Raw genomic sequence first — 18,645 nt, forward strand, 5'->3', positions numbered from 1 at the left:
GCCATTCTTTTGTTCAGAGCTCTAGGGTGGAAGAACACGCTCTGAAACTACAGGTGTGCATTACATCCTTGATGTAGGTGAAATATTTGTGGAAGCCAGCTAGCTCTCCAAGCTAAAATAAACGTAGACAAGTCTACAAAGATAGCCAAAGAAAATGAGGCCCTGCTGTGTGAGAGGAGACAGAACTCAGTTTGTTTAGCTGCAATATGAAGACAAAGAAGGTTGTCCTGTGGGAATCGGAAGAAGAAACAGAAGGAAGATGAAAAAATCTATGTAAATTATTCTCATGCTGACATTAAAGTATGCATAAACTATATTACATTAGAATCCAACCAACAGAGAAAGGAATTTCTGGGACAGCTTTCCAGCTGACCGAGCGGAGACTAAAGAAACCTTAAAATGCACCATGATTTGTTTACGAAGGGCTGACATGGATGCAACAAGAGGAGATTGCATCTGATCATCTGTGAAGATCCGTCTTGTCGGCTCAGCTTGAAATAATGGTCCCCAGCCCACTGAGCCAAAACATTCACAGAAAATAACCCCAAGTATTTCACGGCCATACCACTGCTTCTGCCTCTAATGTTCTTCAAACTGCACAGCAGGATTCTGCTTTGAAGAAACCAGACTGCTGGTACTGGGTACACGTCAGGACCATTGGTGACTGGGCCAAAGATGTTCCTTCACACAGGAGAAATCATAGAATCATAGACTGGCCTGGGTTGCAAAGGCCCACAGTGCTCATCCAGTCCCAACCCCCTGCTGTGTGCAGGTCACCAACCAGCAGCCCAGGCTGCCCAGAGCCACATCCAGCCTGGCCTTGAATGCCTGCAGGGATGGGGCATCCACAGCCTCCTTGGGCAACCTGTGCCAGTGCCTCACCACCCTCTGGGGGAAAAACTTCCTCCTAAGATCCAACCTAAACCTCCCCTGTCTCAGTTTAAAACCATTCCCCCTTGTCCCATCACCATCCACCCTCACAAACAGCCGTTCCCCCTCCTGTCTATATACTCCTTTCAAGTACTGGAAGGCTGCTATGAGGTCTCCTTGGATCCTTCTCTTCTGCAATCTAAACAAGCCCAGTTCCCTCAGCCTTTCCTCATAGCAGAGGTGCTCCAGCCCTCTGATCATCTCAGTGCCCTCCTCTGCACCTGCTCCAACAGCTCCATGTCTGGCAGACACTTTACTATTGGAAATTTCAGGCTTTCTGCCAGAGAAAAAAAAATATCATAGAGATCTGTAATTAGAAAAGCATCAAATTGCTGTATAGGAAGACAGAAAACGCCACAACACGCTCTTCCACCTCGAGCCACGTGCATGGTGGATTGTCTCCAAAGCTGTCAGCAGCAAAAATGAACCTTTCAACATCCCCAGGATAATTGCAAATCTGAATGGGACCAACTGCACTCTCGTTAGTGGAGCTGTCTGCAGCTCAGGCTGGACACCACCATCCTTGTCCTATGCAAATTCCTGTATTTCTGAAGGAATTCCCACACAGAACCACTTCAGCTTGCTACAGTGGTAAGACACTTCATAGAATAACAAACTCATGTGAGTAGAAGGGACTTTCAGAGGTCATCCAGTTCAATTCCCCTGCAATGAACAGGGGCATCTACAGCTACAGCTTCCTTCACTTGAGGATGGTTATTCCTGCAATGAGCCCACTGCTGAACCAGGAATTCTGAAGAAACCTCTCCACCCACAGGGCTGTGCTCCCTGGTGAAGAAGCACTGATTAATTTGGCATCATGAACCTCTAAACAATTAAGAACTGCGTATCCAAGAAGTAAAGCTATTTCCAAAATTCATAACCAGTCAGAAAGGTGGTAAGGAAGCACACAGGCGTACAAGTCCTATGAAGGGAGGATCAGTGCCAGCTGAGCAGTGGAAAAAGAAGAGAAAAATAGATGCCTTCAGTTCTGTGAGCATGCTGTTCTCTTCTACCCAACATCAGTGTGCTTGGTTTGTGGAGTTCACTTTCCCAACACCAACATCCTGTAAATCCACATTTCGGATTTGCTCTTACAACTCCTTGTTGTTTGTTTCTCACCACACTTCAGTCTGTGGACAGAGACCAAAAAGCAGCCGTGCTTTCTGCAAGCAATTTTCACACAGTGTTCTTAAACAACTGGAAGGAGGCTCCTAGCAAAACTCTTCTGCCATAGCAATACAGGGTGCACCCCGATCCTCTTATTTTTCCAGTTCTATTCCAAAATACCTGGTGGATCTGGGTGTTTTTTCCTCCACGTTTTCCTTTCTCTGTCTTATTTCCATTACGCTGACCAGGATCTCCTCCAAGTCTCTCACTGCTGCTGGTGGGTTTCCAGCAACTCTGATTTCCACTGTCCTTGACCTTAATGAGTTCTCCCCTCCTCTTTGGCATCTGCTACTGCTGTGTACTTCTGAACGACAGTAGCATTTCCTTTTGGCCTCCATTTCCTTCATTTCACAGCATGAAAAAGCCAGATCTGATCTGTGTGTGTGCTCTTCTAATACACAGCTGCATACCTGGTCAGGCCAGAGGTTCCACAGCCCCCAGTCCTTTGTAGTTCTAGGACTTTTGCAGCTAGAGAGCACATCTGCATGTTTAACAGTGGAAAACGAGCTGTTCTTTTGTGAATTCCCATTTACAGCCACCAAAACATCTTGTGATGGGGAGTTCCACAGCTTCACCTCATTTCCTCGTGCCTTGCACAAGCTGCAAGGAGTGTCCTTGTATTGCCTTTGTATTACAAAAGGACGTGAGTTAAATCCACCTCTGCCCACCTTCTCCACCATACCCACTATTTTAAAAGCATGCTTTGGTTTTTTTTCCTCACAACCCTTAGAATTCTGTGTTTCCCAGTTCATTTTAGCACAGCTGTTACCCCCCTGCAATCCTACTTGCCCTTTCTAACACATACTGACCTGAACTGCACAGTGTCGAGCAGTGACAATTCCTTGTCCACTGGAAACCATTGCACTCACTGTATCAGAAAAATCACATTCAATCTTTCCACTGTTACACTACCCTAATAAGGCTACTGAATGCTTAAGCATTGTGGTTTCCATTTCAAAGCAATTCTTCCCAAGTCCTGGAGAGCATGCTATTAGTTTTAACAGCTGAATTTTTAGCCCTGCTTCTCTGTTCCTCAAAAGCATTTCATCTCTTCTGCAATAATAACAACATTCCCCAGAGCAATTCGCTCTCTTTTTGCTGGCACCTTTGTTTTCCCTCTCTTCTCTGTACTCATGACAGTCTCTGAAAATACAAACATTTTTCAAGGCATTCCTCAGTGTCACGCCTCCCAGACGCCACCCAACTTCAGTATTTCTATTCTCATTCTGTAACAGTACAACTACCTGTGGCTTTCCATATGATTTTCCACCATACACTTTAAGCCAGCAGCATTTCTCAGCAGAGGGGCAGTTCAACAACCCAGCCAAGATCACTGATCCCTCCATCACGTGCCACCACCCAGAAAACGCCATACCTTGACTCCTGTTGTTGCTCCTTCACAAAGCCAGCCCTGAGCTCTGCCCCATCCTCCTTGGCTTGCAGCCCAAGCACTCCTCAGGGCTTGCTCAGCCTAAGCAAGGCCACCCAGCAGCTCCCTGCACACCAACACAGCCCCATTTGCTTCCAGGCCCCCCACTGTTTCCCCTAGTCCCAAGCTTCCTACTTCAATGCTTGGCACATTTGCTCCAAATGTAACATGAACACACTAATCCTAGCTTGATCCTTACTGAACAGCAACCCCACTTTTTAATAGCAATGAGGTATCGAGTTGCTTATCACCTCTGGCAAGGTTTAACTCAGCTTGACCTTGATATTCTTGCTATATATATATTCCAGAGGTCAAGGCATGACTGAGGTACTGCCACGTCTGCTCATTTTCCATGCCTGAGGAAGGCAGCTGCCCTGTTTTGCAGGAAAGGCACAGAGCTGTATTAGAAAGTGCCATTTTCATCTGCTTGCCCACTGAGACTGCAGCTCCACCCCAAGCAGTGCAAAGCCACCTGTCCTCCAAATCACTTTGGAGACACTGTAGGGTATTGGGACCCAGTGATACAGCTCTGCAGGTAGGCAGAGAGAGATTTAACACGTGGGCGACGGAGAATTACATGCAGCAGTGAGAAACAGGTCAAAATCATAACTTAAAACTCAGGAACTTATTTCTGTTGTTTCCTTCATTATTTCTATAAATTCTGATGAGTATGCTGCATCAGATGTTGCTGGACACACAATGCAGAAGCATGTCTGCAACTAAATATTGACTGGAAACATGAAGGTACCCGGTGTCTTTTCTCCTGCCCTTAACTGACAAGTACTGCTCTCTATCTCCCAGTCTTTCCTTCTCTTCTGATGATTTTATTCAAGCATGGAGCTGTGTCCCAGTGTGGAAGTTCTTCCTATGGCTCAAATTTATTCTGATTCAGCTGTGTTAGCTCCTGTATAAAACACAACCCATACTCTGGTCACAAGGAAAAGCCATCAGTACAGCCTTGAGCTTCTATGGGAAATGTTCCACTCAAAGCATCCCCAAATTACTGCAGCAGTGAAGTGCAATGTGGAAATGTGTTACACAACTACTAGAAGTGCAGGCTGAGTTTAAACACAGGAAGTGGGAGTTAAATATAGATGCACTGCACAAAGCATCTTCACCCAAAGTCACTGCTGTTCTAAACCAAACCACTGCTGAGCTCAACTCAACTTTGTACAAGCAAAGCTGGAAAATACAGCATCTGAGAGGCGAGGTGGTTTGTTTTGTTGTGGCATCAGGAGTGCATGCCATAGGAACTTTATTTTCTGCTTTCCAAGTTTCATTTCAAATGTGAAACTTTGAACTAGCAAGAACAGGAAGCAGGTCTTTGTAGATTCAGACAACCTCAACTAAAGGTTACAATTTTACCAACCTCAGCTCATTGAAACCCCTCTTTCTTTCCTTTCTCTAAGCCTCCAAAACCCACAGCACTTAGAGCTTCATTATGGCTTGCTTCTCTGTCTACACACGCATTCCAAATCCCCAACATTGCACATCTGCTGTTTTCACATTTCACCATTTCATGATGACGTTTTCCAGCGTTCAGTTTAAGCCCATCCAATGTTTTGCTCTGTCCACAGCAAAGCCATGCAACTCACAGCACCAGAGTGCTGTGGTAAAAAGGTAACACGCACAAAGATTGTTTGAAGACGTGATTTGATCTTGTTGAAAACCTGAATGCAGTCTAAATGAACTGATAACATAGCAAGAGATGCTAAGCACGTCAATCGATGAAGCTATTACACCTGAATGCCTCTTTAGCTAATGCTCTCTCAATGCCTTCCCTCACTGCCTTGCTTTCAGCTCCCAGCTGATCTATACTCCTCTTACTTCAGATATCTCAATCTAAAATGTTGCCCTTATGAAGATGGTTGCCCTTTGTGGCTCCCTGATGAAGCATTCCAGTGCTACACAGAGCTACTTCATCCAAGTGCTTCTTTATCGACCAGTCTACACAGGAAAAGCAACTTCAGGAACTCTTTCCCTTGCAGAACACAAACCAAAGTAACTAAGTTGCCCCAGTTCTGCTAAGGAGTTGCTGACAGGACTGCAATACCAGAATCAACTGAGAGATGGGATGCATGCTTTGAGTAGCAATAACAAGATGGATTTTTTAATGAACGGGGACAAAAAGGGGCAAATGCTGTGAACAGCACAGCTAGAGAATGCATCAGCAGTACACACAGTCAGCTGAAGGGGGAGTTGAAGCAAAAACACGGGCTAGAAGCCATTAGCTTTCCTGATCTGTCTTGTCACAGGGCTATTAAATGGGGAAGAAGTGGGGAAAAAGTTATGCAAGTTAGACATGCAGAATGAACAGAGGGAAAACAGTGCACATCCAGCTTCATGTGAGGCTTTCCTATGGAACAGCCAGCTGAGAAACTCTCTAGTTTGCTATGGAAGAATACAAAGTAAGCATGGAGGTGGACTGTTTAGGCAAAGGAAGGTCGCTTGACAATGCAAAGTTTGAGATTTGAAGCAACTCTTAAGGATTCAAGTTTTAAAACACTTCCCACTAGATCACAGACTGCAAGGATTCTGTCGTCCCAACCAGGAGTTGCGTTAACAGTCCGTCCCAAAGAGCAGCCCAGCAACAGCAGCTATCAATGCAGCACCTCATCTCTTCCCTGTTTCTTAAAAACAACAAAAAAAGAAGGGAACTTTACACTTGGAGCCTCTCCACTTCTGAAAATACACAGCTCCAACAAAATTAGATTCCCCAGTGTAATCTTGGAAAGAGAATCTGCTTCTGAAGGAAAGCACCCAGAGGATGGCACCATGCGGCTTCTTGGCTTGGCTACTCACCATATCTGTAGCTTGATCTTCTTTCCTTGTAATTCAACCGTTTTAATCTTGAAGTCTATCCCTAAAATAAACAAAAAAAAAAACATAAACAAACCATTGGTATTTAATTACAAAAAGCAATTCCACGCTCTGACACACAAACAGCTTTTCTTTTGCAGCACCAGCTAAACCAAGGGTAACCAAGAAAGGTGGAGTGCGAGTGCCTACAAACACAACCAGCACTCAAAGGGGCTGCCATCAGCCACTGACACCCCCAAGGGATATTTTTATAGTCTTATGACAAACCTTAGCAAAAGCCTTCACATTTTTCTCACTTGTGGCTCAGAAGAGAAAAAAAAACATGAAATTTTTGCAATTGCTTTGAGAACTTGCTAAAGAAAGAGGTGCTGGAACACAGGTACAAATTGTAAGATCCTAACTGAAACAGCAAGGTTTTTTTTATTGGCTTTGGGGTTTTTTTTGCCTATTAATCCCCTTCAAGTAATCCACTTGTGGAAATAACACTAATCACAGCAATCTCCCTGCTTGCAGCCTGCAGGGCACTGCTCAGAGCAGTCAGAGCTAACACACCGCGTGTAACAGGACCCGACCATCAGAAATAGCCATGCTGCTGGGATCTGACACAGGGCCCCACGTCCTCTTCGAATCATAGAAACATTCAGGTTGGAAAAGACCTCCAAGATCCCCAAGTCCAACCCCAGCCCATCTCACCATGCCCACTGTGCCACATCCCCACAGTCCTGGAACACCTCCATGGATGGTGACCCCACAGCCTCCCTGGGCAGCTGTGCCACTGCATCGCTGTTCTTTTGGGGAAGAAATGTTTCCTAATATCCAACCTGAACCTCCCCTGGCTCAGCTGGCAGCACTCCACACGAGCACAGCACCTTGAAGTAGCACAGCTAAGGCTTTACTTTCAGTACCAGCTAAGAAGAAATAGTTCACGTGCTACATTGAGCAAATGCTGCATGGCACTGCAGGGAGTCTGTTAGGAGTGGAGCTCACCAGGGCTGGCTGAAAAGACAAAGGACAGCTGCTTCAAGAAGCACAAAGTACCAAACTGACAATGGGTCAGTAGTACTGAAACCAGAATTTCATATTTTCATTATTAATTCTACCATACTAAATTGTTTATGAGAATGAGAGGCATCAGAGAGAGGACAGTTAAAAAACCCTCAATGATCCTGAAGACAGAAACACTCAGTGCTGCTGAGAGCCATTTCGTGTAACGTTATGTGTATGTTAGCTGTGAATTCTGAGAAGCAGAAGCACCTAACGACGAGAGGAAAGGCCCACAGCTCAGGTGTGACCATTCACAGAGAGCCATGGATCAACGGAGACAACCTAGAAGATGTGCTAAGACAGGTGAATGCAATGCCACACGCAGCCAGCGTGCAATTTCCATTGGAGACAGGGAAACGGAGACACCATTACACAAGAGCTGGGTGAAACCTCCCTTGTGCAGCATGCCCAGACCGTTTGCTCTTCCCCAGACAAAATGGGTTTCAACACAAAGCAGACCAAGCGGAGGGACGCCCAGCAGCCCCACACACAACATGTGGATCCGTTCCTTCATAGGAGCCTGCACAGATTGCAGCCTGCAAAGCAGGAGCACAACGCCCTAACAGCAGCCAGATGCCGAGGTCTGCCTTTCCATCCAAATCAGCACTGCTAACTTATTGTAATTCCCCCAAATCTGTTTGTGTTTGGACTTTGTTGCAAGCACAGACTTCCCTCCCAGCTCTGCAAGGTTATTTTGTACCAAGGAAAGTTAAGCAGAATTTATGAAATACACCGTTAAACAACGGGTCTACGTGGGATGCCTGCTTCCAATCTGCCCAGCTCAACCCCTTTCACTCCTATACACTGCACACAGTCTTCCATTGTAACAACAAAACGTTAGCTAGGAAATGGTTTTTACCTCTCAGCAAGGACACCAAAGCCTTCCCATCCCAGGAGGGCTGTGTCTGAGGGACAAACGGTGGCCATGGAGCAATAAGGGAGAATGGGCCTTGAACAAACACCCAACACAGCTCTTCTTACACAGGTTGTGAGAACATTCAGCAAGTCTTTCATCAGCACCAAGATGAGCACAAAGGGGCAGAACTCCCCATTTCCAAGGATTTAAAGCAGTTCTGTGATTAAATGCAGTAGCTGTTGCCCCATGCTACAGCGGCAGCTTGGGATGCAGACACCCTAATTTCAGCTAAGCATGCCATGTTTCCTAATTGGCCAACTGGGAGCTGGCAGGTCCAACCTATCAGGAGTAAGAAACTGCTAACTAAGCTACATTCGTGAAGCAATACAACTGGTATCATTGATAAACCAATGTGCTGAACGACCAAAAGCCAACGAACAGAGCTGCCCCAAGCAGGGCTTAGTCAGCATGACTGACATCCACAGCACAGGGCCTCTGGCCAAGCTGCTGGTTGTGACATAGCACACCAGAGCAACACTATCTCCACCACCACACGCCCCTGGCATTTGCCAAAAGATCTTATTTAAGAGTATTTCCCCCAGTGCCACTTGCTTTCGAGCTCTGCCCAGATGATGCAGGATGTTCGACAGCCGCTCTGCGCGTGTGCTGAGATAAAGTGAGCTGTTAACCTACCCAAACAAATTAATTCTCCTCCCTGAGAGGGATTTAGCTAACTCCAGTATTCAGGGATAAAACAAATCTCTAATTCCATGTTACACTCAGCTTCCACTCCAATTACATTGTAATACTAGCTCAGCCTTCCTAACAAATGTTATAAATAGCAGTGACTATTTGCCTCCAACTGCCTTCACAGTAGTTTTAGCAGACTGAAAAAATGAGATTTTTGCCTGGCTGCCATGGGCTGCTCTGCCCACTCGCTTCAAGCAGCCAGGTTACAGCAGCAGCATGTAGGTCAGGAAGGAGTTTTAAGGCAGCAATGGGCACAAAAACTGAACAGCGTGCTGAACAGACACACTGATGTCACGGGGGGATAATGAGAGAGCTAATGAATTAAAGATGAGCATGATTCCCTCGTTAAGTGTTGGTAAGACGTTCATCAGCTTCAGCAGGGCATGCTGGAATTCACAGAGAAACCTGGAGGCCCGTGGCCAGCCTATTGCATATTCAAGGTAACGCAGCCTTTTCAATTAAGAATGTGGGAATGTTTCTATTTTAATATTTTTCACCCAGTTAAATAAGGAAGCCTCAGGCAGTTCATCCAGGCCTCCCAGCTCATGCTTGGGCCACAGACTCACGAAGAACCAAACTCAAGGCTCAGTCAGCTGCAGGCCAGGAGGGGTTTTGGAAGCCAAGATTTGTGCACCAGGCCACTGCAAGGAAGCTCCTATGACTGAGCATCAGCAGAGGTCACTGCTGCCACTACTGTGGACAAAGCATTCCCATGGTATTTGTGCAGGGTGACATACCTGATGGCCTTGGTGAATGTAGAACTGTTTGCTCAGCAGTTTGAGGCTTCTATCGCTCTCAATGAAAGACATTAATGAAGACCCAGGAGTTGTAACAGCAGAACAGAGTACTATAAATGCATCACCACTGCTGTGTATCACCTTACACATTTCCCAGCCCCAACAAGATTTTGTGGAGATCCCTCTGCTGCCATTAAATCACAAACCAAAACTGAAAGGCAGGACGCCATCAGCATGAGGGAAGGAGACATTCATTCTGTCACTCCCTGTCAGCAATAAGCCGGCCCCTCGCAGGCAGCACGGACTGTGCCTGCATTCTTCCCCAACAAAGCCACCATTGAGCCCCAGTGGGCAGCCCCAGGATGCTGACAGGCAACCCGCAGCAGCACAGTGGCCTCAGCACCCCACCTCTTGTGTTTCCTTGGTTAGTAATTGCTTTGCAACTGCAGTTGCACCGTGCATTTGCAGTGCAGGAAAGCAAAAGTGCAGTGACTCACTGTGCAGCCATCTGCAAGCCACCCACTGGTGTGATACAAAAGAGGATCAGACAAGAGATGGAGTTCTGGTTTTCATTAAACTCTTTGTGATCCCAGTTATTACTTGGGTCTTTCAAAATATTTACAAGGTACTCATACCTACACAGGATGAATACACAACATTCCCAACCACGCTCAGCACTGTAAGTGCAAACATTATCTTTCAGAGGCTTTAACCGAGTTACAGCTCTTTACAGTCAGCTCAGAGGAATGGCAGCAAACTCTGGGCTCCAAAGAACACAGCCCAACAGAAACCACCTGATCTACACTTGTAACCATTTGAGTCCTTAGTGCATTAATTCAGGGTAAGGTCCAACAGACTTGATGTTGCCTAAGGAGGATTTCCTCTAAATCAGCAGCTCCTTTCCTCTTCAAAAATGGTACAGAGAGATCTCCAGGAACAGCTGAAAGTGCCCTCTTTCCATGGAAAAAGCACAGATTACTGGGGTTCAGACAACCAAAGAATCATTCAGGTTGGGAAAAGATCTCCACAATCAAGTCCAACCTTCGACCCCTCACCACCACGTCCACTAAACCACATTGCTGAAGTGTCAGAAGAAAGAAGACAGCTTTTATTCAAGCAGCTGAAGTTAGGCATCTCATCCATGGTATCTTCTGCCGAATTCATTGTACCTCTCCTGGAAGCAAAGACACATGAAGCCTTAGAACATATCCTCCCTATCACGTTCCTTCTTTTCAGAAGTGATTATAGATGGAATACTGGGACAACCAGTATGGGACACATGTGACCCCAGTACACAGAATCTCATCTGCCTACTTCCTTATTATGGGATGCCCTGGTAATATTCTTTGCATTAAAAACACTGGAGCGCTGTGATTTCAGTGTGACCTGATCTCTGCTGAGTACCAGCTTCAGGATGTTCCTGGGTCAAGATATCTCAAGTAGATACAGACATTTCAAAGTCATGTTGGACAGAGCTTTGAGCAACCTGATCTAGGGGATGGCAGCCCTGCCCAGGGCAAGGGGGTTGGACTACATGATCCTTGAGGTCCCTCCCACCCCAGACCATTCTATGGCCACTTTTTGCTCAGGTATATTGGCACTACTTGATTGCATCTCAACAGATGGGTGCAAGTACATGCAGATTCCACGAGAGCATCATCTCTTTTAAAGGATCTTAGCTTTAAAGAATTATTAAAAACATACAAAAAACCAACAACCAATCTTCTTAATAAAACTTACGTTGAACTCTACTTTGATATTGCAAGCAGCAAATTCATAGCTGACAAACTGACAAAGTTTGATTACCTGGTAATAATCTCAATCTTGATTCCCTAGAAGGGAACCCAAAGAATGGCTTTTTCCCAGGTGGAGAGGAATTGGGCAGCCTTTCCCAGCAGGGCTTCTCCCTTTGCCTGACAGACAGCAATTCTTGCAACCTCCCTGAGGTTTCCTGGCACGTTTCCCTTCGCTTGGTCCAAGTGATGGAAAAGGAACAAGCACCCAGCAGTTCAAGGTTTGCCTTTGTAACCTTCTCTAGAGAACCTGCCTTAGCAGAGGGTTGGAGATGATGAGCTCCAGAAGTCCCTTGCAACTCCTACCATTCTGGGATTCTGCAATCTTTTTAACAGACCATTAGGAATAACAGAGTATTACTCTTTTAACAAAGCGTTCAGGAATTAGCGAGCGTACAAACTAATGGTGATTCAGAGCACAGTGGACAAGAAACTTGAGTTGTTCAGGCTCATCCTTTGGCAAAAGCATCCGTTTTTATCATCGAGAGCAAAATTCAGCTGACAAAGGAAGCAGCAGGCAGCTTTCAGCGAGCTGAGGCAGGTCTGCTCAGCCCCACGGCGATTCCTTCTGAAACACTGATCCACCATGCATCCACCTACAGAGGAGGCAAAACTCAATCACCAGTCTGTGAGTGGGCTGGAACCACGTCCTCCTCCCTGCAGCTCAGATCTGACGTGGGCTTCTCTATGTGGCCAACAGGGAAATCTCCCTGGCTATCAATTCCTTTCGGCAGACGTGGCACTGAGGGACGTGCTCAGCAGGCATGGTGGGGATGGGTTGACAAAAGTTGGACTTGATGATCTCAGAGGTCTCATCCAACCTTAGCATAACTCGGTCATTATATGATCAAGTTTTCTTTCCCAAGGGGATAATTGCAATAGAACAATACAAGGATTCACTAGACAAAGGCTCAAAGTCTTGCTCACTGAGTTGATTCTGAATGAGATCATCAGAGGAAGCTTGAACACCTTGGTTACTTTTAGGCAATATTGAGAAACTGCAGATCCATGTGAAGAGCTGGCACTTCAGGTCATAACTACTTTCCCTAACCTGAAGACTTCACTTAACAGCAGGCAAGGACTATGCAGCATTTGAACTCATGCTTGTCTTTAGCCCTGATCACACCTAGCATGCTCAGCTACGTGGGGAAGGAACAAAGTGGGAAGATGGAAAGGTAATACAACCACAACAGAGAACAAGTGATGAAATCAAAGCCATCAGAAGCGTATCAGAGCCTGACAAGGTGCAAACACACAGCGCTTACAGTCTAAACTAAGCAGGCAATTTCACTTGTACCTCCAAAGGAAGAGGCACAAAGAGCTGTGGCAGTAAAACCTCCTGTTTTACAGAACTGAAGTTACTCTCCTGTCCAGCTTTCAAACAGGTTTAATCTCAGGAGCAAACAAGCTGGTAGCTAAGTAAATAGGACCAGCTGTGGCTTCCTTGGTGAACATGTGTACGTGCATGTATGTGGAGCTGCATGTGTGGTATGCATATACAGGAGGCTGCACCTTTCCTGCACTCGTGTGCCAATGAATTCCTTGAAGAAACAGAAACCAGAGTATTAACACAAACTTACCAACAGCACAAGCAGCTCCCTCTTAAGATTTGACAAGATGAAAACCAAGGTCACTGAATGCAAGTTTTGGGGAAAAAAAAAAACAAAAAAAAAACCACCCAACCTGCAGAGAAAATCTGCAAGTGCACCAACCACTGCATGCAACTCCAGAAGCTAAAGGGTCATCATGCACTCACTGCTGTAAGACAAAACTAAAATGAGGTACCTATATAGAAGAACGTTTCTCAACCAGACTGCTTTGGTTCGGGGAAGGGAACAAGAGGGGAGGAAAAGAAGAGGAAGGGAGAAGGAAATGGCAGCAGGTAGCACCCATCAGTCAGTTACTGCCTTCTCTTTTTGCAGAGAAATTTTGGAATTGTAAAATTGCAAGAAGTTTATTCGTTGCTTTCCAAAAAATTAAGTGCAATCAGAACAACAGAGGCAGATGGAGAACAGAGAAGGCAGACACGTCTCTCTTACCCACTAAATACCTGGAGCCAAGCAGTCTGATTTCTACTGCTGGCCCAAGATAACTCCAAACAAACTGCTGCAAAACAAAGTGAGCTATAAATAACTTACTGTACCCACTGCACACTCACTGTTAGGACAGAAGCATTCAATAAGTGAAGTAAAATCCTGTATGATTTGCTAAGAAGCAAGAGTCTCCAGGAACTCAGTGCCCCAGAAGAAGAGGAGAGCCAGAGCAGGCTGAGCTAAGAGCCCCCAAAAAGCAATTGTGACTGAACCCTTAACCATCAGAACAGGTAGGAATAGTGCCCAGGGGGGCCCCTTTCAGTACAGGGCAGTGACAAGTTTTGGTGTTTCCAGCAGAAGGCCACTAAGGAGATGGAGGAGGGAGCATTCCTTGGTGAGACAAAGCTCGCAGGTCAAGTCCAGAGCTCCAAGCAGTGCTGTGAGCCCAGCAACCCAGTGGCACTGTGATGTTCCAGCTGGATGACAGCTGTGCTCTTCCAGACCATGCCAATGCTCAGTAAGGTCCATGTCCATTGCTCCTCTCCCCTGCAGCTTCCAATCCAGCAACTTCAGCTGGATTGAGAAGATGAGCACAGCCAAGCACATTTTGCCTCTGGTAAATCCATGCTAAGTATTCCCAACCACTTTCATGCTCACAAATAGCCTCCACAATGACTCACTTCTCATGGAATCATGAAGGTTGGACAAGAACTCAAAGACAATCAAGTCAGAATGAAGAGAAACGGCTTTAATGCAGAAGAGGGTAGATTTAGGGTAGATATCAGAAAGTAATTCTTTACTGTGAGACACTGGAACAGGTTGCACAGTGAGGTTGTGAATGCCCTCTCCATGGAAGCACCAAAAGCCAGGCTGGATGGGGCTGTGAGCAACCTGGTCTAGAGAGAGGAGTCCCTGTCTATAGCAGGGGGTTGAAATTACATGAGCTTAAAGGTCCCTTCCAACACAACCCATTCTACAATTCTATGATTCTAAGTCAAAGATCACCATGGTCCAAGACAACTGATCTATCACTGGATGATCTACTGATCTACTACTGGATGTTGTGTTGAGGAACATGGTTTAGTGGGAGCTGTTGGGAATAGGTGAACGGTTGGACTGGATGAGCTTTTAGGTCTTTTCCAACCTTGGTGATTCTATGATTCTATGATTATCAGTTCTTCCCTACATCTAATTCCATCATTTCTTATGTTCACTGACTAGAAATGTAACTCAACACTAAACGTATCAGCAGGTGAAGGGTTTATGTGGTAGTAAAACATTCAGTGAATTCATTTGTTTCATCTTTCCTGCACTGAGGTTTTGCCAGTGCAGAATGTGCAAACTGGAAGAGCAGCAAGAACTCACTCTTCCTGCTCTGCAAGGTTTCAAGTCATGACAATTTAGCATTTACCAAAAGCCACATCTAAATGAGCAATATCTTACATGAAGTCTTCGGAAGCATGCACTTCATTAATTCTAGCACTTTAAGACAGTTCCACAACAACCAGGTATGGGAAAATATCCAGGAAGGCAGTGTCCTGTTTGAGAGCTCAGATTCGATCAGGCTAGATATGTGAGAACAACAGAAACAAGGGATTTAATCAGATCAACTCCACCAGCCACAAACAGTGATGTGATTAGTTTCCCATTTTTTTGCTCCTCTTTCCCACACATGCTGGCAATCCTTCCATCTTCAGATTGGATCTACCACTTGAGACATCTCCTTCCAGGAAGGACCTTACTTAAGTGCTTACATAACCTATTAAACACCTCCTTTCAGTTCCCTCACTTAAGCAAACATTCACTCCCTTATCATGAGGTCACCAGCTCCAATCCACAACACCCCCGTAGCTGATATTGGTAACTAATATTTTACCTCGGTAACTAATATTGTTGCCTTTGGAATTTGTCTGTGAAGGAGACTGCAGGACATGGGCAGGAGCACTATTGCCAGATCACCTCCTACCAGTGACATTCTCTTAAAAAAGCCTATAAAAGGGAGCCTATAAGAAAGGAGGGGAGTTTGTCAACTCTTTCCTAGGGTAGATAACAGCAGGGCAAGGAAAAATGGTTTGAAGTTGAAGGAGGGAAACTTTAGGGTGGATGTCAGGGGAAGTTCTTTACAGAGAGAGAGCAGTGAGGTGCTGGAACAGCTGCCCAGAGAGGCTGTGGATGCCCCGTCCATCCCTGGAGGTGTTCAAGGCCAGGTTGGATGGGGCCCTGGGCAGCCTGGGCTGCTATGAAATGGGGAGGTTGGTGGCCCTACTTGTGGCAGGGGGTTGGAGCTTCATGATCCTCGAGATCCCATCCAACTCGGGCCATTCTGTGATTCTGCATGACAGCAATTTCAGTGTGACCTAATTCTTCCAATCTAGATGCCTGCATTTGCTGTGCTGCCAAATGCTGTCACAGATTACAAACAAATAAGTAACTGAACTGAGGCCTGTGGTTGGTGGGTATGGCAGGAATGGGTTGACAATTGGACTTGATGATCTTTGAAGTCTTTTCCAACCTCCACGATTCTATGAAATAAATTAATGAAAACCAGCCTTGACCTGGAGATTAGTGGAACCCAGCTGAATATTCATTCAGGTGACAAATCTACCCAAATGGCTTACAACACCCCAAAATGATTAAAAGGCCACCTCCCACCAGGGAGGTGGTGGAGTCTCCTTCTCTGGAGATGTTCAAGACCTGCCTGGATGCCGACCTGTGCGACCTGCTGTAGGGAACCTGCTTTGGCAGGGGGTTGGACTCGATGAGCTCTGGAGGTCCCTTCCAACCCCTACAATTCTGTGATACAATTCTGTGATTCTGTTACCCAGCCAGATTTCTGATCTGAAAAAGGCCCCAGTCTCTGAATTCATTCACATCTTTGTAGTTTTCAGGAAGAGGGGATCTTCGCTCAGTGCTGCTGTTTCCCACCTGCAGTTGCCTTGGTGGAGCATTCAGAGCAGTCTGACTCTTGTTCTGGCCAAAACCACTGGGCAGTTCAGACACAGGCAGCCAAGTTCAGCATCACACAATTCAGAGCTATGAGAATCAATGACAGACACTTTCCTAACTTGAAATTCTCTTTGAAGTGCTCTCGCTTCCCTTCAAACAGGCAGACAAGTTGCAAGCAGGCAAGCTTCCTCTGTGCATCAGTTTCAAGCCTGAATATTAAAACTAGGTCAAGACTACAGCCTTTGAGAGCACCAAAACCTTCTCTCTCTACTCTAAAATCAGAGGTATATAGATAACCATAAGCTAACACCTATATGGTAGTTCTGGAGATCATAACAAAAGTCAACATTCCTGTAAGAAACTCTTTAAGAGCACCTGAGTGCAAAATTCAAGGGAAAAACATCAAGTGATGGAGGATAGATGTGCTGTGAACTGTTTTCCATACACCTTTATGCTGTGCTACGAAGCAACCATAACCTTCCAATCCTCCACTGCCTCGTCACCTCATTAAAATAATTAACCTTCTTCAGAAGCAGAACATGAGGTCTGCTTCCCTCCAACAGAGAGGCCCCTGGCCTTGTCATTATGCACAGCACACTGCTGTAGTCGATGTCCCAACAAATGCACATGGGGATATTATAAAATGTCACTGCCACATTCAGTAACACAAGGGACGGCGACGTAGCAGGAGCTTTACACATCTCAGACTTCACTCCCTGACTTCATCCAATGCATTCATTTAAATTATAGAATCATTCCAGTTCAAAAAGGTCTCAGATCACCAAATCCAACCCCAGCCCATCCCACCATGCCCACATCCTTCAGTGCCACATCCCCACAGTTCTGGAACACCTCCAGGGACGGCGACCCCCCCACCTCGTGGGCAGCTGTGCCAATGCTTGACCAAACAGTGCCCAGCAAACAAAAAGCTAGCAACTAAACACAGCGTTCCCCTGACCTAAGGACAATGACACTGCAAGGGGAAGAACTAAGATTTATGAGCTAAAAACATCAATCAGAGGTGCCTCACTATGCTGTGAAGGGAAAGATCTCTTACTGAAGTGAAGCTGCATCTACAGGAGCCCAGAACAACCTGGTTCCTTGCAACCTCTGGATGCAAAGTACGATGGCCACCACGTCCAAAGGGGAAGGTGAAAACTGCAACCAGTGGACTCAGTGCTTGTGGCATAGATTCGATCTCACGAGCTTGATCTGAGAGCTGCCACACTCCATATCAGGGTTTGGGCAAAGTTCAGGAGATAACCAGAGCAAGGAGCACTTTCCAGTAAAATGGATGTAGACAACAGGTCATGGATATCAAGCAACAGCTGTTCCCTGCACTTAATCACTGTTAATGTCTAAGCATCAATCCAGTTACAGAACCCCAGAGACTTTGTGCAGCTTGCCCCTCTCAAAGCACATTCCTTAGAGCAGGATGCAAACAGTCGACCTGCTCAAAGCATGACAGCCCCCAGTTTCAGGTGCAGCGAGGTGACACTCACACTAAATACACTAACCTTGAGATCCCAGACTAACGCTCTGTCTCACCTTGGTGCAAGCATCTTGTCAGATAAGATGAGGGCAGAAGCCAAGGCAGAACCAGTTATGAAGCCTTCTCATCCTCTCCTCCTGCCTTCACCTCACCTGTAAGCATTCATTCAAGTTTTGCCTGGTGAAATCTGCAACACTCAGTGCTGGCAGAGCATGTTGAACAGGAAAACCTGCGGTGGCCTTAAAGAGAGAACGGTGGCAAGGGGACAGCCACTCACCTCAGCACATTCCTCCCTGGAGTCATATGCAAGCACAGCTGCAACAGCAATGGAAAACACATCCCTGCTTGGAGAGACAAGCAAAGCTTCCTGCTGACACCACCTACACTGCTGCTCCAGTCAGTGAAACCACGTACAGCTGCAACAAGCAGTTACTTCTTCCAGAAGAAAGAAACTTTATCGTTTTGTTATTCCAGAGGCTAAACCTTACACAGGGCTCCCACAAACAAAACAAAAGAAAATGAACAAAGGACCTATTTCAGTGATGTTTTATGCATACCGAGGGACTAAACAGACAATAAGGTTTTTATTCACAAGGTAGTAAGGAATAAAGGAAACAAAGCTCTAGCAAGAAATAGCACTTCCTTCAC

At 45.9% G+C, this 18,645-nt stretch overlaps 1 protein-coding gene across 1 annotated transcript in view; it reads right to left on the reverse strand.

Moving 5' to 3' along the window:
* Positions 1 to 18,645, reverse strand: part of RAB10 (RAB10, member RAS oncogene family) — a 37,826-nt gene that overhangs the window by 10,470 nt on the left and 8,711 nt on the right. Inside the window, exon 2 of the mRNA XM_042840114.1 lies at positions 6,329 to 6,389. Within this exon, the coding sequence (XP_042696048.1) occupies positions 6,329 to 6,389 (61 nt within the window). The remainder of the gene's footprint in view (positions 1 to 6,328; positions 6,390 to 18,645) is intronic.

This window comes from Centrocercus urophasianus, unplaced genomic scaffold, assembly GCF_019232065.1.
Source record: "Centrocercus urophasianus isolate 14NV4802_14NV808 unplaced genomic scaffold, USGS_Curo_1.0 seq_10, whole genome shotgun sequence".
NCBI classification, from domain to species: domain Eukaryota; kingdom Metazoa; phylum Chordata; class Aves; order Galliformes; family Phasianidae; genus Centrocercus; species Centrocercus urophasianus.